At 50.7% G+C, this 25,976-nt stretch overlaps 1 protein-coding gene across 1 annotated transcript in view; it reads right to left on the bottom strand.

The window, feature by feature from the left end:
• The window catches only part of LOC307190892 (uncharacterized protein C1orf94), a gene marked incomplete at its 5' end in the record, with an annotated part of 36,245 nt that extends 10,510 nt beyond the window's left edge, over window positions 1-25,735 (bottom strand). Inside the window, 6 exon segments of the mRNA XM_079930397.1 lie at window positions 3,522-3,697; window positions 4,758-5,018; window positions 8,051-8,748; window positions 25,408-25,673; window positions 25,677-25,708; window positions 25,711-25,735. Of these exon segments, the coding sequence (XP_079786523.1) occupies window positions 3,522-3,697; window positions 4,758-5,018; window positions 8,051-8,748; window positions 25,408-25,673; window positions 25,677-25,708; window positions 25,711-25,735 (1,458 nt within the window).
• Window positions 25,736-25,976: the final 241 nt, after the last annotated feature.

Raw genomic sequence — 25,976 nt, 5'->3', positions numbered from 1 at the left:
ACACACACACACACACACACACACACAGCAGAACTGCCACTGTGGATGGGGTCAGCCCATGACCCCTCCAGTCCCAGGCTGCTTCCATCTGCCAATCCAGAGTTACCCCTAAGAACCCCCTAAGATGCAGTTCAAAACCCCAACCCCCCCCTCAGACCGCATGTCTTTCCAGAAGATTCCATGCCCCGAGATGCTGCCTCCACCCTGGGCTCGGCTTGTGCCAATCTGATGCTGCCCTTGACGACTTCCTCGGAGCCCACGGGCTCCTCCTAAAAGGCTCCGAATCCCTGATGTGGGGTCCTGGGGAAGGCCCCCAGCTCTCTCAGCGCCCATCCTCCACGTCCCCGAGAGAGTACATCCTTTCAGGGCCCTCCTTGCTCTCTCCTCCTGTGCACCTGCACTTGACCGTGGCCGGGCCTTTCCCACATCCACCAACCCCTTCACCTGAAACCAGTGCACCTGCTCGCCTTTTCTCCAAGCCCGGCTGCTGGGGCAGCCCCACTCACCACCACGACCAGCCTGTGACCCCAGGCGTGGCCTGAACTGGGACAGAGGTGTCAGCCGGATGGAGCCGCCCTGCCTGTTCCCAGCCCCCAGTGGGCTCCAAGGCCGTGTTCTAAGTGTCCCCCCTCTGCTTCACTCCCTCCCCATCAGCGCTCAGCTCTGCTTTCCACAGCCAACTCCCCCAGGGTGCCGTCCTCCTCACGCCCGCCTAGGTGAGGCTACCCCTAGGATCCATGGCCCGCCTGTCCCTGCTCTGTCCTGGGGCAGATTTTCAGGAGATGATGCTATATTCTTCAGTACGAGGCACACTGTATGACCTGAAGGAGATTTCTAGTTGTTCAAATTGCAATTCTGTAAAATCACAAGCAAGGGTAAACACACATTCATTCCTCTTTGCTTGAGGCCACGGCCTCTTCCTACGTGCCCTCCCTCCCTAATTGGGAGCAGAGTTCCTTTGTGTCAAGCAGCCCAGGAGCCCCCGGAGCTCCCGTGTGCTGGGGACTGAGTCTTCCACAGCTCTGCGTCCGTCCACAGTGGAGCTCTGAGTAAATTGCATTTGGGACCTCATTTTTATTCTTCACACTGAGCAGGAAAAGAGGCTAGGATAGACTGTTCCCCATTTCTCCTCTGTGCCTTCTCAAGGTCTGCTGAGCTCCCTGACACTGTTTCCTAGGAAGATCAGGGCTGAAAAGTGATCATAACCAATATCTACATCATACTTGAGATTTTACAAAGCCCTTTCCCATGCATGGACTCCCTTAACCTGACAACTGACTCAAGTGTTTGCTGCCGCTGCTGTAATTATTACGAGGCCACTTCATAGGTGAGGAGACCAGGGCTCAGAGCATTTGACTAACTTGCCCAAGACCACACAGCTTGGAAGCAACGCAATTCCCTTAAACCCAAGTCTGACGATTCTAAAACCTGCTTTCTTTTTATCATATCAGGCCTCTTGATCAGCCGACTTGAAGCCTGATGGCATTATGAGACCATGAGGACCTGGGAGAAGGTAAATTACCCTGTCCCTTGTGACCACCTGGGAGTGTCCATGTGTACAGCCAACTTCACCTGGGCCTATTCAGTGTCTAAACTGCTGCACAGGACCCAGGGGCCCTACCAGCCAGGGCCCTTCTGCCCAGAGGCCCAGGAAGCTCAGAGTCAGCCCTGTGATGCACACACCAGCATCTCTAAAGACAAAGGACTTCATGCTGGAAAAATACGTCCAAATCTCACCCACTCCAAAAGTCAAGTCAGAAGAAGTTCACGTAGCAGAGAGAAACTAGCTCCTCGGTACAAAACAGACCATTGCAAATTAGCTTTCCATGGTGAGCCCTGTGGGTGCATTTGAGAGTGAATCGGTTTACACCAAATACAATTATGCAGTTGTTTCTCTCTCAGGGGTGGGGGGCACACCATGCTGGCTTTGGATTTGTCCCTGACTTGTACTGGGCGCCGAGCTTCCTAGTCATCTTGGAATCACCTCACCTGAGTCAAGGCCTATACTCAGTGTGAAGCAAGGTTTTTTGTTTTTTTTTTTTTAATTACTTAAACGAATGAGGAAATAAATAAATACAAATGAGTGCATCAGGGACTAGGTGATAAACGACTGCACAGTGAGTGAGCAAGGGTGGAGGAACATCAGTGAAAGAGTCGGTGAATCAATGAGGACGTGGACAGGGCACTTCTCTCGAGACCTCTGCCAGGACAACGTATCATAGACACGGGAGGGACGCACTTGGATTTTCCCATGGATCGTGCTTCCTTATGACGTCTCACCTCAGTGGTGGGGTGTGAGGAGAGTGTGGCCACTTGCTCTGTTTGGCAAACAAGAAAAGGCTTGAAAACAAAACTTTGCAGAAGAAAAGAGAGACCACGCTAAACTCCTTTACTTTAGTTCCTGTTTAAGAATCAGGGGCTGAGCCTGGTGGGCCAGCTTAGAGGGGCTTTACGTGGGACAGAGAAGATCCACCTTCTGCGCAGGATGTCTAAGCTGTGAGGCTTGCCACTCTGTCGCAAAGGAGGAGGTGACACGTGGGACCGGAGGATCGGGGGGAGGGGGAGGGGCACAGAGACAGGATGAGTCGATTTTCAGGTGAATTGCCTTCTCTCTGCCCTCTCCGGGCTTGGCCAGGCCAGGCTGGGGTAGCAGGTTCCCAGGAACCTGGCCCTTTCATACACCTGCACACCATTCTGGAAAGGAGCCACGGAGGAGACAGAACACTGAGAAATCTTAGACACTGAGTGCCTTTCCTGGAGGAAACGAGCCGACCCAAAGGGACTATTTAAGCTCTTGGTTTAGACTATCGTTTAAACCAGAGTGAACATTTATTTGATTTTTTCTTCTATCTACCCAGTGGGTGGCAGCTCTTGAGAGAGATTAAGTTAAACAGACAAACTAAAGAAACTACACTTCCCCTGAATAAATAAGTCTGTGAGTAAAATTTCCCACCCTGCAAGTGTTTCTCCATCCCATTGTGTCTGGCCCCTCTTAGCTATGAGCCCAAGACCAGGAATGTGTGTCAAGCCATCTTAGCCGGTAGAAGCTAAGATTGCCGGGTTGTAGTTGAAATAAAACGGCCACATAATTTGTCATCTGCACCAGAACACTTGAGAGTGAAAGGGGGTGCAATTAATAATTATGCTGGGACAAAAGACCTAAACTGGGACTGTCCCAAGTAACCTAGGACGCATGTCATCCAACTGTAAAGGAGGTGGTGGGAAACAAGGACTATGCTATCATCCTCTCCTGGGAGCCCAAGTACTTCACAGGCCCAAACTTAGCCAAGCTCTGGAAGACACGGCACAGAGTGAACTGAAATTCAGACAAAGGAAAATGAGAAATATACACGCACATGCACGTGCATGTGCGCACACGTGTACCGGGGTGGTCGGTCTGATGTGGCCCCGATGAAAAAATTAACTAATGAGTCTACGGCTCTTTGTGAACTAGGCTTCCTGAACCAAGGCTCCTCCGTGGACGGCCACCGGGGAGCCAGGCCCAGGATCCGCTCACTCACCTGGTACTGGGGGAAGGTGGAGGGATTCGTGAACACGGGCAGAAGTGGATAGTTCAGGTTGAGCCAGAGCGGCTGGTTCAGGGTCGCTGAGGTCAAGGTGGTGGCAAAACATGGGGTGAACACACTCCCTGCGTACTCGAGGTTGTTCTTGTCGGCCCCCGTCACAGGCGGGTTAACTGTAAGTCACAGGAGAGGCAGAGCGTTTCTGTGATTGAGGAAGGGAGAGGCCAGGACGCCCTCCGCCCCATGACTGCCTGAGGGGTTAATGTTCTCAGGGGTTAGGTCTTTTAAAAGCTCCCAGAGGGTTCTTCAACTTTTGGATGAATTTCCAACTCTAGGAAAACATCGTTAGTTCACACCTTGCCAATTCGGAAGGGGTGAAAATCCCAGCATGGCCTGGCAGGGAGCATCTCTCCGTCATTGACTAGTAAGGAGGCAGTTTAGCAAGAGGACCCAACAAACCAGATTGCTGGGGCTGTATCTCACCGACTTACAAAACTACATTCTTTCAAGTGCTTTAGAAAAATCCAGTTTGGTGTAAACAATTGCTATGCCATTGGAAGTCTTTCTTATCAAATTATTAAAGCAACCCCTTGAGGACGTGTACTTGGCAACAGTGAAGACCTGGTGCAGGTTGTTGTATGTATGTTGGAATCATTTTTTAAAAAATACTTTAAAATATCACATAATTCAGTATGATGGGACCCAAAATTAGTCTGAATGAATGAGGTGTGATTGAGTTGTTTTAGGACATGGATCCTGGATTTCTTCCTTGTACAATATGCTCTGTGGGCTTATACAGTCTGAGCTGGGGTGTCAGTTTCCCCTTATTGGCACATTTTCGGGGGGAAAGGCAGTTACACTAAAACAGTTGTAGAAGCACAAGGGAGAGAAAGCCGGCACATGAATAATCTCAATGTAGAAATAATCTCAAAGAACGGATTGTTCTTTGGTTTGGGCCACTTGAGGGGATACAAGACAGGCTGAGTCAAGGCTATATTCCAACTGACCACCGATGATGCCCATGTGACCCCTGAAAGTCAACTGCGTTTCTCTAGCAATAGTATTCCCTGTAGGGGACACAGGAAGTCATATCCCCTGTTTTATGGGACTAGGGAAAGACAGTAACTTGCCCATGGATGGGACAGCCCTTTGATGACAGAGCCACTCCAGGGACATCTGAGGGTTTCTGAAATCCCTTCCTCTACAGATTTCCTCTGGGCAGGGTCAGCTTACGTTTCAGCTCCAGCCCGTCCACCTCCACCTTGCTGCGAAGCTTCAGATGCCTGCTTGGGTTCTTGGTGGCCCCAAGGAACTCACAGAGCAGGTTCTTCTTGGCCGGCCAGGCAGACTTCTTGGCTGGCAGGGCCACGGACGTAGAGCCCATGGGGTCACTGCCACCCTCCTTACCACAGGTGTCCTTCCGTCTCTGGGACCACTGACTGAGAAAGAGGCTCTCTTGACCCTTGGTCAGCTCCTTGGCGCCAGGGTTCCGTTCTACAGCAGAAGGGAAACTGAGTCAATGACTCTGGAAGGCCAACTGCTGGATGCGGGGAGCACTGTCTTGTGGACTAAGTGATGCGTCCTCCAGAGCACATCTGAGGCCCCAACCACTCTGGGCTCTATCTCCCAGCCAAGTTCAACCCAAGTTCAATCCCCGAAGGCTTCACTGACCAATGCCCATTATGGTCTCCCCATCCCATGCACACATGCACATGCATTCATCCATTCTTATCTTCTTGCCTTCCATCTACCCACTCATCCTCCCTGCCCTCTACCCATTCTTCCTTCCTTCCATAATTCCTTTCTTCCTTCCTTCCTTTCAAACCTCCTTCCTTCCAGTTACCTCTCTTTTCTTATCTTTTCTTTCTTTCCTTCCTTCCTCCCTCCTTCCCTGACTCCCTCCCTTCTTCCTTCCTTTCCTTCATTTCTACTGTTTTTCTTTCCTTTCTCCCTCTTTTTTCCCTCCCTTCCTTCCAACCCTCCATAGGTTGGAATACAAAGGTCCCAGATACAAAGCTGACTTGGACACAGTTCCTGCCTTCAGGGAGCACCTGGCTTAGTGGGGGGACACGTACTCCTACAGAACACATGTCTGGTCCCTCCTCACGGACTCTCCTCTTGCTAAATCGTCATAGTAATTTAGCACTCTCGTCAGCGCCAGCTTCTGACCTGAGTCCTGGGGACACTGCGGTGAGTCAGAGCCAGACTTGGCCCTGCAGGAGCTCAAAACAAGGATGAAGAGAAAGACAGACCCAGAAATAGCTCTGGGACAAGGCAGATGGGAACCATGAGGTGACAGAGGGACACCGTGGGAGAAGAAGGTGGCTAAGACAGCTTCTGTCTGAGAGGACCAGAGGGCTTCCAGAAGGAAGAGGGTCTTCAGCAAGGCCTTACACCAGGGGCTGTGGGTGACTGTGGGCAAAGGCACAGAAGCATCGGAGAGACACAGTGAGGCAATGGATGTGGTCAGTGCCAGGCTCAGATCTTTCTCCAAACAGACCGAGTGTCCCCCTAGTGCTAGGACACTGTCTGGACCATCATGGGATCCTCTACAGCAGTGGTTTTCACCCATATTTCCTTGAGAGCAATGGAACTCTTTCTTCCAACAAAATTAAGTATGATGGGGGGAAAATACATATGTGTGTGTGTGTGTGTGTGTGTGTGTGTGTGTGTATAACTGCACATATATACTCTATATACATATATAAATTTTTTAAGGCATTGCTTGGTTGAAGCAGGGAAGAGGGCCTTGTCCTCAACATCGTCACACCTTCCCCAGCCAGGAGGTCCTGGTCTCCGTGGAGCTTGGCTGGGAAATGGCACTGGACACACAGCAGGCACCTTGGATCTTTCTGATAGCGGCAGGACCAGAGGACCTGTGCCCAGTACTACCTGTTGGGAGTGGATGTCATCCCACCCACTCTTGGCCCCATTAGCCCACTGGCCTTGGGGCTGAGTCTGGACAGGACAAGGCCTGACCTCCTAGTGCCGTCCCAGCAAAGGAAAGAGCTGCTCTAGCCTGAGCCAATTTAGGAGAAAATGCCATTTTTATCAAAACATGTCCCTAGAGTCTCTTCCAAGAGTTTGTCTGGTTGTGAGTGTAGCCCCCAGTCCCCTCCCCAGAGGCCCCACACCCGCCACCACACACATACATACCCAGCTGCCTGAAACATGCTCCTCTCTCATCTCCAAAGCTCCCTCTTCCAGTGTCTGTGCACACAGACCCACACACATTCCTGCCTGTCGTTCCTTTGGCTCACTCACACGTGCACACAACTACACACAGAGAATGGGCACACACAAACACATACACACGGTCACCATCAGATGCACCCACCCTGCATTTTCTCTAACAGATACGCTCACACCTGCAAAGCTCCCCTTGGCACACCTTTGCCCACACGCTTGTACCCACATACACACACAAATGGTGGGAGGGTGGAGGGGACAGGATGGCCTCCAGCCCAGCAGCCTCATCCAACAGAGAGACATCCACGCCTCTCTCCTGCAGAAGGAGGTGGAAGGAACGTCCCCTCCCCCAGGTAGGCCTCTATCCTCTCGCATGTACAGCCCATCGTCCCCAGAGTCCTCGGGCTTCTAGAGGCCTGCCCAAGACCCAGAGTCCAGCGTGCTGTCCACAGCTCAGAGTCCTTGGCCTTCCTCCAATGCTCCAGAGCACAGAATGTTCTTTAGGGTGATTGTGTTCCCGTTTTCTTAGGAAGATGGATCTGGGCCCTCCCAACACAGGCATCTCTCCATTACCCGTCCACGCTCACAGTCTGGGGGGAATTTTTCTTTTGGTTTTCTCCTAGTGACTGCTGACAGCAGGCAAATGCCCCTGCCATCAGTCTGCCTTCCTGGAACCATCCAGTCTGAGTGGCTGGATCGGAACAGGCACAAAAGGCAGAATCCTGGGAGTGGGGTGGGGGAATCTTGGGAGGCGGCTGGATTTCCTGTGGAGGCTGTGAACTCCTCAATTCAGGAGTGGGAATGCACTTTTCTAAAGCCCTGCAGTACCTGGGAACAAATCCCAGGGCCAGCAGTCTGCACTGCACCTGCAGAGTTTACACATTCACCCTCCTGCCCCACAGAGAGGGGACCAAGCCTCATGGCTGGAGGAACAGGAGCCTCCATGAGAAGCCAATCAAATTTCCCTCCTATCCAGCTTAAAGTCCGCACACTGCACTTTCACCCTGGACCCAGCGAGGGTAAATGTTTCCTTCCGTGTACTCTGGGTGCCTGTGGATTTAAAAACCCAGTCAGTTACCAAATGGGCTTCTCCCTCTTCCCAAGCCACATTGGATTCAGAGCCACTGTATCTGCTTACAAGAGCTGTGCCCTGTATACGGGCATCCACAGAGGAGGCCTGTGGGGACTGAAAACAGCCTGTACCGGGGCACTGTGCTCGCCAGCGAGGCCACGTCATCCTACTTTGCGCAAAGACGTTGCATGTGCCTGACGTAGCCCGGTAAGTTGTTTCTTCCCCTGCGGGCCCATTCCCTAGCCCTGACCCCAGCCCCACTCACCCATCAGTTTGTGCCCCTCCATGGCAGGGTCAGCCTCGGGCTTGGAGCAGATCTTGGCAAACACTGGCAGCTGCTTCCTCTGAGCAGGGAGTCTGGGGGGCTTATCGAGCTTGTCGGGAGGCGCTGGAGGAGGCGGGGGAGTGGGCAGCAGGAATGGGCCCAGCTCCGCGGGCTCCCCGGGTCCAGGGCCACTGAACATGCTGCTCAGCAGGAAGTCCTTGATGGCCGTGCTCTCCTCCAACACCGTCTTGTTGTCGGGGGCCTTGGACGTTTCCGCGGACTTCAGTGGGAACTGAGCCAGGAGCTTGCTGATCTCCGAGTTGGAGGCCCCCAGGCTGTTGCCCCTGTCCTCTGTCCCCTTGGCACTCTTGACCTTGGCAGTACGCAGGGTGCCCGTGACCGTAGACATGGTAGAACTGCAGTCCTGCCGGCTGCCGATAACGGGCACTGCCACCTTTGGCTCCAGGAGCTTGTAACCGGCAGTGATGGAGGCTGCTGGGCGTTCACTGCTGCCCGCCACCAGTGAAGGCACAAGAAGGCAGGGAGCCGGCTGCCTGGGCCCCTCGAGGGAGCTGCCGGGTGCCTTCAGCTCCCCGGAGCTCTCTGTGACCGGCATGAGGTGCTCTTTGGTGAGGCTCAAGAACTCCTGTTCCACCAGCAAGGAGATCTCATCTCTGCCGCTGGTGAGTTCCGGAGGTCTGCAAACAGGTCAGAACGACAGATGGCTTTAGTGCCAGCTCCCTGAGGGTGGCTGTGCAGCAGGGCACAGGCCCCAAGGAAAGGGGGTGGAGGAAACACGTCTCCAGGTGTGAGAGCCTATTGCTTTTTTAAGAGAGAAAATGGACCATGAGTGGACTCCAAGGGGTTTCTACACCACACCAGCGGGCACAGTACCGAGAGCTTGGTTCTAGGAATCGGGATGCCCGGGTCCTCTCCCAATACTACATCTTGCTGAGTGAGCTGAGCCTTAATTTCTGTCCATCTCTCCCTGTTCAGTCATGCTCAGGACCGGAAGCAATAAAAGACCAGCAGCAAAGGGGACAGGACGGAGCCGACAGCTCTGAGCGTGGCATCCAGAGTGCTGGCGCTGAGTCTTGGGAAGCCCCCAGATGCACTGCAGGATGGTTGAGTGAGAGCAGGGGACCTCAGGGCTCACAGCCCGGCTCTGTCACTTCCCAGCTGTGTGATCCTGGGCCCCTTGCTCAGCACCTTGGTCTCCTCTCTTGGTGAACAGGAATATCATAGAGACACTTCAGACCATGTCTGGCACGGTAAGGGCAATACAAGTGTCAGCTAGTATGTCGACACTTCTGTCGGCCTGGCTGGGCCCCTGGTCCTGAAATCCGCACAGTGGCTCCGTGGACGCCCACGTCCACCTTGGCTGGCATGGCCCTCTGACCAGACCACAGACTGGGGCCCGCTTCCTGGGAGCACTGACAATTTCTTGATCCCTGAACAGGTTCACAAGCATCTCCCTGTATCTAAACACAGGCCTCTACCTGCACCTCAGACCCCGGGAGCTCCAGCCTGGACCCTTGACGGCCAGCACCAGCCTGATGGGGCCTGATGGTCCCGTGGACTCTAGCCTCCTGGTTGCTGGCTCTCTCCAGGTGTGGGACAGGGTAGCAATCCTGCTGGCCTGGCCTGTGGCCAGCCTCCTTGGCAAGGGGGAAACTTCCTCCCTGGCACTCCCAGGAGGACCATGGTCACCCAGCTTAGAACCATCTGCTATCCCTCCTGGATGGGTTCCCATGAAGGGTGGATGAGGTGGCCTACACAGAGCATTCTGGAAACTGCTCAATGCTCTACCGCTGGTAGAAGGTGGTGAAAGTGGCAAAAAAGAGGCAGAGGGAAAAACTAAAGCCCCCTGTGAGTGGAGCTTTGGGGAGGCCCTGTGCACATTCCTGCGCTGACAGCCCATTCTGTGGGTGGAGTCAGCCCCGAAAATCATGACTGGGGAATGCGCCCTGCAGGCACGGTCCTTCCTGGTAATGCTCTGTGTATGGGCACATGCACGTGGACACACACACACACACACACACACACACGTGCAGTGCAGGCACAAAATGACTCAGTTATCACACATAGAACCGGGGACAGTCTCCACATCTGACGACCAGCCACTGCCTACTGTGCTGGGTATTAACCCCTTAGTTGCTGGGTCCTGATGAAGCCCAGAGGGTCCTGGAAAAGGTTTTGGGTAGCCAGGGCACTTGGGAAGCACAGGGAAGAGTTTAAAACTTGGGAGTTTGTCACTATTCTAACAACCGAGGCAAGCAATGCCTCCTGACCACCAGCCCCCCATGTGGTCTCCCCAGGCCTGGCAGCTGAGAGAGGTGCCGGGAAAAGCAGACTCCAGCCAAACAGACCGAGGTCAGAATCGGGCACCTCTGCGTATTTCACGTCAAATCCTGGAAACTCAGGGGCTCCCCTGTGATGAGGGCATGACACCTGTGACATGGGTATGACACTACAAGTGCCCAGACGCTGGGTGGGATGAGAGCTTGGTGCAGTAACCCCTGTGCAGGCTCAGCATGGACACGCACCAGGGAAGCCCTGGGCACACGGTGGCTGTGAGCCGCAGAGTGGGAGCAGCCTGGCCCTGGAAGATCCCGGAGGCCATCAAAGCCGTGTATGAGGCAAGGCGGTCCACTCTGCTCTCCCCTTCTTTCCCTGGCCTCTCTCCTATTCCCATCCTTTCCTCCTTCTCACTCTAGACTCGGTCTATAAATTGGCCCCCCTCTCCTGCCGTGTCCCTGGGAACACCTGGAATAAAGAGACTGCCAATCATCACCCTCAAAGGGAACAGGGGAGTCTCGAGTCACAGAAACCAGATACTTGAGGGACCAGTTTTTGTCTCTCCCGTGCCTGCCCCCAGACTTGCAAAGCAAGTTATGTACCAACAGATCTTCTGGATTGGAAAGACTCACCACAATTATGTTATTTTTTTGTTTTTTGTTTTTGGCCATGCTGCGCCAGGCTTGCGGGATCTTAGTTCCCTGACCAGGGATCGAACCCGGGTGCTCAGCAGTGAAAGCGCACAGTCCTAACCGCTGGACGGCCAGGGAATTCCTCAACTATGTTAATTTTTTTAAATTGGGATAATGGTATTGTGGTTATATTTAAACAACAACAAAAAGGGTCCTTATCTCTTATAGATACATACTAAAGTATTTACAGGTAACATTATGTCTGGGATTGGCTTTAAACTTAACCTAGCAAGGGGAGGGAAAAGATGGGGGCGGGGGGAATAGATAAAATAAGATTGGCCTTATGTTGATCATGGCTAAGGCTGGGTGAGGGGTACATGGGTTCATCACATACTAGTTGTTCTATTTTTGCCTGTGTTTGGTTTCTCGTTGTTGTTTTTTTTCCTAAAATAAAAATGTTCTATAATAGATGTACACACAAAAGTCTCACCACTGAATCCTTTAAAGTATCAGCGCCAAGGAGAAGTCAAAGCAGCTTCTAAAAGACCCACAGGGCCCGAGGTCCCTGTACCAAAAGCCATCCCACAGACAGTCCCTTCTCTGCACCTGAGAGGATACTCCTACCCCTCCCCCACCCGGGAGCCAGGTTGGCAGAGAGGACCCAGCAGGGGCTGAGTGTGAACCCCTGTTCATATTCCCCGGTCATTCTCCTCTGGACACATCATGGGGGTCAATGGGCCTCTTAGGAAGCTGGCATTCCCAGAAAGGGCAGGGCAGTGCTAAGAACAGAGGGGCCCACCCTGGCTGTGGGTCCCCCATGTGTCCCTGAAAGGCTGGCCCGGAGCACCTGGCCCTCCCCGAGACAGCCTCTACAAACTCCTATTTCCTTTGCATCTGCCATGAATCCACTACAGGCCAGACTGGAAGCTAGGCATCCACATATATGCTTGCATTTAATCCTCTCCACGTCCCTGGGCAATAGACGATATCATTCTCCCTTTACAGATGGGAAAAGTGAGCCTGAAAGAGGCGAAGGACCTTGTCGCTGAGAATGTGAAGAGACTGGTGTGAGGATGCTGCCGGGTCCGGCTGATTTCCTGACCTCCTCCTACCCCAACCCGGCTTCTTTTCCAGGGATGGTTCTCCAGTGAGGTCCACCGGCCCCTGCTCCGCGGCTGGGCTTTGTTCCCCAATCTGAATGCAATCAGGGATATGGCTAGGATCATCCCCTCACTCCAGCTTGTGGAGGATCATCACGGTGAATCCTGAGCCTGTCATCCGTGGCATCAGCTGTCCCTGACAGCTCTGTGTCAGCTGCATGTCTCATGAGCACGCCTTCTGGGTCCCCCACCAATTTATGGATAGAAATGTTGAAGGGGAGGGAGGCCAGGGCTGAGCCTTAGGGACATTGCTGGAAACCTCCCCCGCCCCCAGTCTGCCAGTAATCCTGGATCAACACTTTGGGGGAATAAATGAATCCAGTCACTATCATCCCATCTCCACTTCTCCAAGACAGCCTTTATCAAATACCTTGCTGCAGTCAAGATTCAGCACACAATTACACTGTGTGTGTATAATTGTGTGTAATGCACACAATTACAAGTCTCTGGGCAAGGGTCTCCCCTAACTGCCCTCTCCAGCCCCAAGAAAACAAGATTCGTTTGCTCTTTTCTGTTCTAGAAAACTGCATGCCTGCAGAGCTAAGACATTCTTAGAACTTAGATCAAACCATTCCCCGACTTAAACCCTTATGTGAATTCTCACTACACATCGACTAAAAATCCAAACTCCTTTCTGACCCCCCGGGGCACCCCACAAAGTGGCCCTGTTACCCCCTCCTGCTTTGACTCCTCTTCTTCTGGCCACTCTGGTCTTATAAATACGCCTTGGCATGTCAAGTTCTTTCCAACCCCAGGGCCTTTGCACCTCCTTTGGATGCTAGATCATCCCTTGACTGACTCTTACTAGGCACTCTATGCTCCATCAATCTGTTTATTTTCTTCCTAGTGTTTATCACCATCATATAGTACTTTTTTATATCTTTACTCCCTACAACAACTCATCCTCCCTGAGGGCAGGGACTGTATCTTGTTCACCATGGAGGCCTCAGGACCTCGAGCAGTGTTGGGCACATACCTCCAGCTCAGTAAGGATTTGTGGAATAAATGAATAAACTGGCCCACGAACTTGTCTTTACCCTTGTCCATTTCTTGAAACTCTTGAAATCGAGAGTTGTGTGGCCAAAGACTGCCCAACTCCTTCAATGGTTGCAAGCTGCCTGGATTTGATTCTATTTCTGGCCTTCCATCTCATGTCCCACCTTGGGCCTGGCACCCCTGTGAGCTGACCGGATGACACTGACCAGCCTGCTTGGCAAGGTCCTAAGAACTCTCAACCCCTGTAAGTCAGTCCCACAGCAGAACCCACACAGACCCCGCCCAACTCTTAGCGACCACTCTGGGGCTCACGGATTTTTCCCTCTCCAACAACTTTGCTGGGCTCCACGTCGAGCCTGCCCGCCCGCGTTTCCTGGTATCTATCTTCCTTCCTCTCTTCTTAAGAAGTTTTGCCGACGCTGGCACCTCTCCCGTGCTATTTGCTTTCTGCTTTGAGTTGGTAAAAAGCATAAAATCTGCCACAGACTCTATCACAGTGAATCATTCGGGGCCGTTAACCCGACTCCCGGGCGCTGACAAAGGAAGCTAGTCAGATTTGGTGCTGGGGCTCCAGCTGCTGCCACTACCTCTGCTTTGCCCACCTCCGGAGATGATAGGTGTCTGATGACGACTCTGTACACGGGCCCCACGCATCATTTCTGCATTTGCAGTGTATAGAGTCGTATAAAAATAAAGGCTATTGACTAGCTGGCACCCCTTCCCAGAATAATGACTAAGCAAGCATGCTGTTAGCTCCCCGACAGCAGTTCTGTGTTCATGATAACACAGAGCAAAGATGAAAACTGCTATTCATCTGAGCCAAACAACAGAAAAATGCAAGCAGAAAATTGTTAGTGCTGGAAGAGGACACCAAAACAACTATTTTCTTCCCACTATGGCATTTCAGATTGATGACAAACACGGTACCCAGGCCCGGTGCCCAGGCAACATGGGTGGTTGAAGACCGAAGCAAGGGAAGGGCTCTGGCTCCATCGGGAGGCTGACCTCCTGGCTGGGGGTGAGGCCGACTTCACGTGTCTGCGTGGGTGGGGCAGCAGAGCAGAGCGGCTAAAAAGCTCAGTGCCTGCAAGGAGGCAGAAACTGGATTCCCGCTGCTTAATGGAGGCCAGCCCTCAAGCAAGCTGTCTAATATGCCTAAACCTCAGGTTCTAGTTCACAAGATCGGAAGGATGAGCATCTACGGAGAATGAACTAACCAGCTAGGCACTGTGCAAAACGCTCCCCATGCAAAACTCTCATTTGAATTCCTGCAACAGCCCCAGTGGGGTGGTGTGAGGACCAATTACAGTTTTGACCCTATGGTGGTTCCCATGCACCTTGGTCCAGTAACAAAGCAGAGATTTGGAAAGTGCTTGGGCATTAGGGCTTAACCTCTTGTTTCTCTTGGGACTCAGCAACCTCCACATAGACGAACCCAGGAAAGTCTGCTGGAGGATAACACATCCCGTGGAGAAAAACCTCAAGGTCCTCAGCTGACTAGCCAGACCTGGGTGACGACAGACACTGCAGATGTGTGGGTGGGCACGAGGCACGTCCCGCCAAGCCCACCCAAGCCTCTCCCAGAAGAACCACCCAGCAGAATCCAGCCCAGACTGCTCAACTACGGAAATGGGAGCTAAGTAGGAAGCTGTGGTGCTGAGCTGCTAAACTTTGATGTGGTTTGTTACACAGTCGGCCCTTTGTATGCAAAGGTTCGACACTGGTGGCTTCAACCGACTGTGGATGGAAAATACTGGGAAAAAAATTCCAGAAAGTTCCAGAAAGCAAAACTTGAATTTGCTGCACACTGGCAACTACTTACATAGCATTTACATTGTATAGTACAACTCTTTACATAGCATTTACATTGTATGAGGTATTATAAGTAATCAGGAGATGGTTTAAAGTATACGGGAGGATTTGTGTAGGTTATATGCCAATACGACACCATTTTATGGAAGGGACTTGAGCAGCCGCAGATTTTGATATCCATGGACATTCTGAAACCAATCCCCTGTAGATACCAAGGGACTATTGTTTATCAAAAGCTAACGGGCACAGAGAGATACAGTTATCACAGTTTTTAAATGAAGGAGCTAAAGTCATCATCCCCCGATCGGCCCCCATCCTCACTTGACCAAGACTGGTGGACATTTCTGGGTCTTCCTGTCTGGTTGGGGAACAGGGACCCATCTTCAATGCCCCTGGAGCTTATGTCACAGCACCCAGGATGGTCCCTGCCCAAGGTGGAGGGAAGGGACACAGCCACCTCTGTCAAAGCTACCTGGTGTCTTCATCTTTCCTCTCCTCCAGAGCTAGGATTCACTGAACTGCCCTGGGTATACACACCATACCCTGCACACACGTACACACCAACATATGTGTGCACACACAGCAGTCACGGACATGCACATGCACATATCCCAATCCACATGTGCACACACACACCCATACCACAGCTGTGCACACACACACACTTACGCATATGCATAGACACATAAAGCACAGCCATGTACACACACACACCAACGCACACACACACACCCAGGCACACAGCTGTGCTACAACCACACACACCTGTGTGCACACACACACAACCACGCACACACCACAGCCATGCACACACACACACATGCTACAACCATGCCCATACACATACCACAGACGTGCACACACCCACACACGCAAACACACCATAGCCATGCCCACACACCTCACCACCGTGCACATACACCCAGGCACACACCACCGCCATAGCTTTGTAGAAACCCAGCGGGAAGAAAGAAAGGGGGAAGGAGGGCGGCTTCCCCTATCTCACAGCCTGAGGGGACCGGGCCAACTGTTTTCAGTCTGGGGGGTGGGGAGGGGGGAGGGGCAGTTGAGAGAAACTGCAGATTCAGTTGCCATCCCAGGCGACTGTGCACCTGTGTCCCAAAGGTACCTGGAAAGCCACTGAGTTCCACCTGCTGGCCCTTCTCTGGTGGGGGTGTGGTGGGCAGCGGGCCTTCAGAAAACTCTGATTCCCACCCCCTCCCTCCTCCGCTTTCCAGGCTGCGTGAGGATTAAGTGAGATGATGAATGTGAAAGCGCTTGGTAAACTGTAACAGGCGCTATGCAAATGTTAGCGGCTCTGACGGAGAGATGTGCGGTGCCCAGAGGCCCGCTGACCCTTCGCAGCCCAGGGCCTGGCCGGCTGGGGGTGGGAAGCCGGGAAGTGGCTGAAACTGCGGTCACCTGCACCGTGGGGATGCTGACATCGCCCGGGGTTAAGGGAGAAGACACTGTGAAATCCCTCAGCTGCCCGAATGCCACGCCTGGGCTAGAAGTTCATCTCATTTCTTAGCAAAGGCCTTCACACAGAGTAGAGTCCATTTTTACAATGTCCCTGGCATCCTCTTAGAGCACAAAAACGGTTGATCTCCTTCCTTCATGCTTTTTTTGGAACACCTCTTTCTCAAAGCGGTGTCCCTTTGAAGCCTAAGGTTCCATCATCTTTGACCCCCAAAGTGTCAGAGAACTTCCTACAAATATGCACAGGAATCCCCTGTGGTGCTTGTTTCAAATGCGGATTCTCTGGGCACTCCTGGGGAAATGGCAGTTCAGTTGGTCAAAAATGGGGCTCAGGCATCTGCATTCTGAGCCAGGATCCCTCCTCCACCCTCTGCCCCAAGGCCTGCAGTTCTGGTACAAATGATGCACTTGAGGACACACATGCAGGTGTGAATTTCCCTTCAGACACTTCAGCTCCCCTCCCCACCCCCGCCTGTCCCTCAGGGCAGGTGGGACAGTCTTCTAAGACAGATTGGCAGGTGGAAGTGAGACCTCCCACTCTGCCCCCTCCCTGACCCTCCATCTGTCTGGAGGGGAGAGAAACGAGTATACAGAGGCAGGCAGGGGTTGAGCCTCGGACTGGAAGGTCTGGGGGATGAAGGATTCAGTGAGCTGGGGAATGAGACAAGAAATACTGAGGAATAAATACAGCAATAAAGGAGCTTCGGTTAGGAGCTACAGAGTGATTTTTATTGTTCAAATTATCTTGAAAACTTTTCATTTGAATCTGTTTAATAAGAGGAGGCTTACCCTAAGGAAGAGGTATTTTTTAAATGTGACTTGGGAGCTGAATTGGAAAGAACGTTGCAACAAAGATATTAAAAAGGGGATTAAACCAAACCACCGGTGGCCCATCTCTGCAGGCTCCTACAACCTGTGACACGGCTCCCAAAACCATAAAATTAAATTAAAAAGGGGGACACGGGACGTGGGATGTTAATCATGATTCATCTTCCCTTCACTGCTCATGGCTCTCAGTATTAAGCAAAAGGAGGAAGGGCTATTCTGAATGGCTCCTGGGGTAGGGAAAGAGCTCTGGTCTTAAAGCTTCACCAGGTCCCTATCCTTGTTCTGCCCCCTCCAAGCTGGATGACTCTGGGCAAGTTGCCTAACTTCTCTGAGCCCCAGCTTCCTCATCTGTAAAATGGGAATAATATTGACCATCAACAGAAAATTGAAATACAGAGCCTGGCACATATTAGGTGCTCAAGACAATGTTAGTTGCCTTCTTAAGCTTAAGGCAGAAGGAGGAAAAGACCTTGCAATGTCTTGGCTTCCTGATATCCCGTCCTTACGTCACTCAATGCTTCCTCTGATGATTGTGACGTCTGGTTTGGATCCTGGCAACCTCTGGGCCTCACTCTCCTTGCAGTGGCATTTTTATGGTTCATCTATCATTCACTTACTCATTCATTCATACACACTGCATTGCCACTGAGTGCCAGGAACTCGGCTGGGCGCTGGGGAGACAATGATGAGTAAGACATAGCCCTTGCCCTTAAGAAGCCGTGGTCAGGTGGGGGAAGAAAGACTGTCGCCACCGGCAGCGCACAATACACGCCAGATGACCACCTCATCAGAAACCCTATGCCAGAGTGGCGTTGACACATCCCACTGGGACTTTGTGTCCTCCCCTCTGGCCAACGGTCAACACAAGAGCTGGTTATAAACTGACTCTTCCCTTCTATTACCCACCTATAAAGACCCCTACCATTGGGTCCTCAGAGCTAAGGAAGGATTTATCTCTCCTGATGACCTCTTCTGCTTTCTCTTCTCAGATGATATGAGTTACAGAAACTAACTGGTATATTCCCACTTTTTGCCCCAGCTGCCTAGAGTCTCAAAGCAACACGCTGGCCTCCACTGAATACTTTTCCTTAGCTTAGCTTTTCTGGTACATAAGTCTCCTCTCCCCATACCATTCTTGATTACTGAACCCTTGCCATTTTGTCCTTGATAGTAATGATAATAGGGTGATGACGAAGATGATGAACTTGAAGTCCTTATTTTCTGCCAGGTGCTGTATGAACTTTGCACACATTCTTTCATTAACCTCCACAGTAGTCCTTCAGGCTGGTCACTAGGACTTTTTCATCTTTCAGGTGAGGAGAATGGGGCACAGAAAGTTTGAGCAACTTGGTGACAGCTAGGAAGTATACTGGGATACTCCTATATTTTATTGTTATCTGAGCCACCTTTAAACTCTTAGGAAAGGGAGGGGATATCATTGTTTATTTAAATTTTAAAAAAGGAACGTGGAAGAGGGAGGAAGGAGAAATGTTAAATGGGGTGAGCAGTGAAAAATTTACAGAATGATACACTAATTCCAGGTTTTTAAGGATGGGGAAGATTTCAGTAGACAGAGAGAGGTGGAAGAAAGGCATTCCTGGGAGTGAAATAACCTGAGCAAAGGTAAGGGAATGTGCACCTGCTTGTGGCGCATCTTGGTTTACAGAGAGTCTGGAGAAAAGCAGCCAGGTGTGCACCAAGAGATGTAGGTAGGGCCAACTGCAGAGACTCTTTCAAGACCAGGTCAGGGGGTTGAGAAGACAATGAGGAAGCCGTGGAAGATGGCTGAGCAGTGCTGTTGATGTGTTTCAGGGAGATGAAGCTGGTAAAGGGCGAAGGACATCCAAGAGGGAAAGGAACCAGGCACAGTAAGAGGAGACGATCTGAAAATGGCAGAAGAGAGACCTGCAAGGAAGCAGGGAATCAAAAACCGTCATGAAGGCAACTGACAGACGTGTAAGGAGACTGCAGGAGAGAAGGGTCAAGGGCCTTGAACCTCTATCTGCAGCACTATTTGTGCACTAATTCACTTGACAACCAGGATGGAGGGTGCATTGACGTCAATGTGATTGGGGTCATAGTAGTTGCTGAGACCCAGCCCTGGGAAGCTTAAGGGAAGGGGACACCTAAGTGTCCATGAGAAAAGCATTCCAACCCGGGGCCTGGGGTTTTCTGACATTCTAAAATGTCAAGGGATGTGAGGATGTGTTTCAGGCAAAAGGGTGTACGGTAGCTTCCCTCAGATTCTCAAAGAGGGGTTTGACCCCTCCAAGGGGAGCAAATGCTAGCCTGGAGTGAGCATTAGACTCCAAGGGTCTCCAGAACTGGCTTCTGCTCCAGGGCATCAGTCCGAGTTTCCACGTGTGAGTCTTGTCTTCATCACTCCCATCACTAGGTTTCAAGTTTTTTAAAAAATAAATTTTTTAATAAATAAAAGTGGGGATGTAGTCCAAGCAACTTTTCCAAAAAAGCAGGATTCGTCCCATTTTTCCTGAGCTGAGTCTTGAGAAGAAAGCCTCCAGAATGAGTCCTGTAAGCGCAGGGAAGGACGGGAAGCTCCCTGGGATGATAGGAAACCGCATGGGGGTGGATGAGAGCGGAAAGGTGGCTCTCTTACTGTTTTAATAACTGTAGCAACAAAGGACTGGTTTGTTGGGAGAACAGTTCAAACAAGGCAGCACGTTGGGTTCCAAGTCCCAGTGGCTCTCCTGCCTGGAGGGCTGGCCGATGGGTGCAAACAGTGAAAATTTACTGGAGCAAGTGCAAAACAGCCTTCTTCCTTCATGCGACCGATAATACCTCAGAAGGCTGCCAGTCAGGAAATCATTTCTGTTTTTTAAATGCTTAAATAGATTTCCTTTCTTTCTGTAGACTCATCCTCCTACCTGGGTCTGGCTCAGGATGACCTTCCAGCTCGCCTCCCCCAGCCTCCTCCAAAAAGCCTTCCCTGAGCTCCAAGCCCAGGTCACGCGTCCCCTCGTTGTGCTCCCACAGCACTAGCACTTCTTCCCGACTTTTAACCTAATATGCGTGATCTGCCCTCCTCAAGACACCGAAGGTCCAGGTAGGAGCTCAGAGACTGTCCCCATCTTTTTCACCACTGTATTGCTTTCAACTTTGTCAGGCATGCACAATGAATATTTGTTGAACATCATTGCTGTCACGTGGACCTGTGTCTGTCCCACCCACTAGACTGGGAGCTCTCAGAGAGATGGGCTTCTGTCCTACTTATCTCTGCATCCCTGGGACCCAGCACAGGACCTGCCACCCAGAAGGCAACTGTGAATGCTTGTCGAATGAATCCATAAATGAGGGAATGAACAAATGCCATTTCACAGTCAGGGCAATGGAGTCAACGGCAAATCCAAAACCCCCATTCTAAGGCTGTGAAGTTTTAGCAACAGGGGGATTGAATGAATAGGTAATCCTAGAATGTGAGTCAGTAAGTGTCTTTCCACAATTCTCTCAGCCCAAATTTAAGACTAAGTAAAAGATAACTGAACAAGAGTCTGGAGTTTAATTGACACTAGACAGAACTACTGATTTCTCTCCCATAGCCCATTTCTCCCCATTTCTTCCCCACCTCAACAAATGCACCACCGTCCAACCAGTGCTCAAGCCAAAAACCTCAATTCAGCTGTGATGTCACTATCTGTGTGCCCAAAACCATCTGCAGGCTCTTTTGACTCCTCTCAAAATACACGCCAAGGAACTTCCCTGGTGGTCCAGTGGCAAAGAATCCGCCTTCCAATGCACGGGACGTGGGTTCGATCACTGGTGAGGGAACTAGGATTCCATATGCTGCAGGGCAACTAAGCCCATGCACCACAACTACTGAGCTCGCGCGCCTCAACTAGAGAGTCCGCATGCTGCAGCTAAGACCTGACGCAACCAAAAATAAATTAAATAAATAATAATTTTTTTTTAAAAAAAGGAGACTTTAATGTGACATCTCCTGACTTAAAAAAAAAATGCATGCTGAATCCCCCACTTTTTCCATTTTCACTGCAATCACTCTGGTCTAGCCATCATCACCATTGTGCTCATCTGGACTATTGTAGCATCTTCCCAGAGGTCTCCCAACTTGCTCTCTCACCTGTCTAACAAACCATCTCCACACAGCAGCTGGAGACATCTTTAAAACCTAGTGAATGTGATCGTGTTACACCCCCTTCCTAAAAACCTCCAAAGGTCTCCCCTAGCATGGAGAATCAAATGTGAACTGCCTACTGTGGTCCTCCAGGCCTTCTGAGACCTTGCCTGACTGTCTCTGGTGTCACCCTGTGCCACGTCGCATCACTCACCACACCCCAGCCGCGTTGTCCCTCTCCGAGCCCACTCACATCTCAGAGTCTCTGTGGTTTCTCTCCTTTCCGCCTGGACATCCTTCCTTAGATCTTCACCTGACTGGCTCTTTCTTGGCGTCCAGGTCTCAGCTCAAATGACCGCCTCTACTCAGAGAGTCCTTCCCTGACCACCCCGTCTAAAGGATGTCCCCCTAGTACTTTAGTCAGTTTTATTTCCATCAGAGCACTCTCTGCCAGCTGAAATTATTTGGTTTATTTTTATGTGTTTATTATTGGTTTCTTCCAACTAGAATACCAGTTCTTTTCCCATTCTACAGTGATCATATTCTTTTATTTACTTATTTTCTGTTTCTCTCCCCTACTTGAATGTAAGCTCTAGGAAGGCAGGATCTCATCTGGTTTACAGCTCTATCCCACTAGCTCTTAGCACAGAGCCAGGCACATAGTAGATGCTTAATAAATACTTGTTGAATGAATAAGTGAATGAATGAATGAATGGACTCAAAATGTGTCCATAGGCTGAAGTTGGCTTGTGGAGAAAAGTGAATGTGGTGTTAACTGCCATTAACAGGAATACAGAGTATAGATGGGGAGTATCCAACCTGCTTGGATTGGATCACACCTGGATTACTGTACTTGGTTCCAGTTGCTGCACTGCCCCAGGGACCAGCAGTGTGGGCAGGAAACTGACCAAGTTGGTACATGAAGGGAAACTTAGAAAAACAGAGATATTCAGCTTGTGAAAACAAGAAATCCTAGGAGGAGTGTTGTTGCCATCTTTTAATATCTAAAGGGTTATTGAGAGGAAGGCGGGGATAGATTTGGTTTGGAGCCCTAAGGGCAGACTCCAGATCAATGGGTCTTAGTTTGATAGAGACAGATTTCAGCACAGGAAGAAAATGGTTTTTTGACAGTCAGGGTTCATAGCCAAGGAAGGAGCTACCTTAGGAAGTGGTGAGCTCTGCATCTAGGAAAGCGTACAAGTGGATAACCACTTGGCAAGGATGTCGGGGAAGGGATTCAAGCAGCAGAAGATAGCCTTCAGGATCCCTTTCAAACTTGAAATGTCTGGGTTTCTATGACATATGGGGACAAAGTAAAAAAAAAAAAAAAAAATCTGGCTAACAAGAGTTCTAGAGCTTACTTATCTACCTGCCCTGATAGCAGTTAGCATCTCCAAAACCCAAACTGGGTTTACAAAATTAAACGGTAGGCAGATTAGCTGAGAGGTTATCTTGTGGGCCTGAAGCCATCCACAAATATGCTGGACAGCTCCTCGGATTTGAAATCTGTTATCTATGTGTGATCACTCAGACCATGGGACTGCCGAATATTTTGAGTCTCCAAAAAGATGCCTTCATTTCTAGGAGAAGGCAGCTAACTCTATCACGTAGTGGCTAAGATGGTCCTGGGTTTGTTTCCTGAAACTCCACCACTTCCTAACTGTAGGACCTCGGACAGAGAAATGAACCCCACCAAACCTGTTACCTCACCTGTAAAAAGGATCTGATTGAAAAATAGGGGAGGGAGGAATTGAAACCAGAATGGCCCAAAGTCAATAATTAATGAAGCTGATTGACAGACATTCATTATACTATTTTATGTGTTTGAACATTTGCATAACAAACAGTAAAAAGAGGGGGAGTTTAAGATAGTACCCACTTCATGTAATAATTGTAGGGCTTAAGGAAATCATCATCATCATTATTACAAGGAATTTTTACAAATCCTAGTTATTACCGGGAATGTTTAACTATCCCATTTAATCGTCCCAACAACCCGATGAAATGCATAGTAATCATCTCCACTTGGCGGATGAGGAAACTGAAGCTCACGTTAATTAAACAAGTCCCACAGCTGGCACAGGGCTGAAATGCGATCTGCAACCAGAGTTATCTGATTCCACCATTGCAGCTGCCTTTATTTCAAGAACAGCTCACTGTGCTCTGCTTGGTTGATATCTGCACGATTATGATATCGTTTATTCATCTAAGGCAATGGTTTCCTAGCTCTTTTCTCACAGCAGAACCCTTTTTTCAAATGCAGCCTTTACTCAGAACTTCAGTAAGTAAAAACCCATAAAAGCCGAACAGCTCTGGCTGATGTGGGGATCGGGACCCAGCAACCAGGACACTTGACTCCAGGTTGTCCCTGAAGCACCCTAAGGTCTGTGAGCATCATGTGAAAACCCCAGATTGAAGGCAACAAAAACAGCAACCAAAACCCCTGAACCCTGAGAATTGCATTTAGGGACAGTCTCACTGGAATAACGTAGCTTTCAGTTTCCTGTCCCCATTGTATTCGATCCTCATTATCAACTCTGAGATGGACAAGGCAGGGCATATCATCCTCCATTTGCAGATGAGAAAATTAAGGCCAAATGGAGTTAAGCGACTGGCCAAAGGTGTGCCAGTTCAGTTTTCGGCCAAGTGCAGACTGGAAGTAGAGTCTGTTTCCATTAACTCCGTGTGACCTGGCAGAGAGGGTGCAATCTACTGGAAATTGCCACTGACCCTTGGTCCACAAAGCGGCCAATCAGCTCCTTGGCCATTGAGAGCTGAGCAGAGCCCCACAGGCCCCCTCCAAGGCCCTGTTCCAGAGCAGATGGCAGTGGGCAGCGGAGAGGGTCTCAGTGCCAGCGGAGGGCAGGACAGCAGGATTTTGGCTGTAGACAGGCCATTCCCATCCCAGCCGTGCACTGCTGAGCAGGGGGCAGGGGAGGCAATAACAGCCAAAGTGCCTTTCGCCTTCATGTGTAGCAAGTAAATAAGCCCAAAAAGGGTCAGCATGGAGTGCAGAACTGGGGAGCAGTTACGCTTTGCCTTTCTTAGCTCTTGCATAGAAATCCCTGAAACCAGACTCAGCTCATAATTGCCTGCAGGGTTGCCCCACTCCAGAGCATCTCTGAGCTGAGCTGGAGCATGTGTTGGAAGAGGCAACACTTAATTATCACTTAGTCTTTAATTAGCACTTAATTATTAACACTTAATCCATCTGTAAAATGGGGACGCGAATACCTGCCTCATAGGGACTCTGGGAGGATTAATTAATGTTTGCAGCCCACTTTGAAGATGCAAAGCAGTAAACAAGCGCTCAAGGGTGGCATTAGTAACTCGCTGGATTTACTCGCTTTTCCTAACGGGGTCCTTTCTTCTTCTCTGTTCCTCAGTCTCCTTTCTAATATCCGTCCCCAACAACATCTACCCAACTTTGCCCTGGGGGAGAAACTTTTAGCTCTGTGTTTCCCAGACACAGGATTTCCCATCCAGGAAATGGGCTATTTACAGCCATCTTCCTGCACTTTAATTTTCTGTTATGTCCTCTGAATATGTCAGTGCCTTCCCAGTAAATATTTTGATGTGCGCTCTCGCAGCGGCTTCTATGCAGGCTGAATGGGACAGCTGCTCCCTGTATTAGGGAATCCCAGATGTGGTTTAAAACCATCAGACTCATCTGTGCCAATGCCTAGCCTTTGAGGGCGGCGGGGGAGAAGGATCTTCTAGTTGCCTCTGGGGAAAGACACGGACTTCTAGCCTCCAGCCCTGGCTAGGGCGGTTTTTCAAGGTCCTCAGATCTACCTTGGAGTTGCCAATGCCTTTAGACGAGAAATGTCCCCTGAGTGGGCTGGTACAGAGGCAGCAGAAATACAGCCCTGGTCTGGCCCTTCACTCAGGTAACTTCAGCATCCCAGTCAACGCTCTATTGGACAGAGGACCATGGTGGGTGGAGGAAAAGTACACAGCCTTTAGGGTTTAACCAGACTGAACAACAGGTCAAAACACTCCCCCAGAGGGTTAGACCTCATCTCCTCCCCCCTCCCTTGGGTCACGTAAGGGGACACTCACTCTTCTTGGAAGCTGAGGCCATTGTCTCTTGGGGTGCCAGCCATGGGGGCAGAGAGCTGCTCCTTGGAGGTCCTGGGCTGCAAGGCCTCGGGCAGGGCCTGAACTCTCTTCCAGATTTCATGGCAAGTCTTGTCTAAGCTGTCTTGGGGTGTGTCCTGGTGGATCCAGATGTACCTGGGGAACGGGCCCAGGGCGGAGGGGCGCTTGGCCACCAGGGCTGAGGACAAAGCCAGACCATTCCCGCTGGCCATCCTCTTCCTCTCTTTTCAGAAGCCCCTTTGTCCACCCAGGGCTCGAAGACGGGGGACCGTCTACCACCACCCCTCATTCACCAGAAAGGGAGATGAGGATGGGGCAGCAGGAGGTCAGTTCTGTGTAGCTGCTGGTCCAGCAAGGTGACTGTGTTCAGAGGCCTTCGATTTGTGTGTAAGTGATGGATGGAGGACAGCTTTCTTTTGGGGAGGGGGTACTTATTTTGATTTGTTTTTATTTGCTCTTTCTTGACTTTTGCCCCCCATCCCCTTCTCCCTTAGAAGAAAATATTTAAAAGTCAATAAAATACAGTAGCT

This window comes from Stenella coeruleoalba (assembly GCF_951394435.1).
Source record: "Stenella coeruleoalba genome assembly, chromosome: 1".
Classification (NCBI taxonomy): domain Eukaryota; kingdom Metazoa; phylum Chordata; class Mammalia; order Artiodactyla; family Delphinidae; genus Stenella; species Stenella coeruleoalba.
Note: the sequence above shows the minus strand (reverse complement) of the source record. Positions and strands in the feature narration are given on the sequence as shown.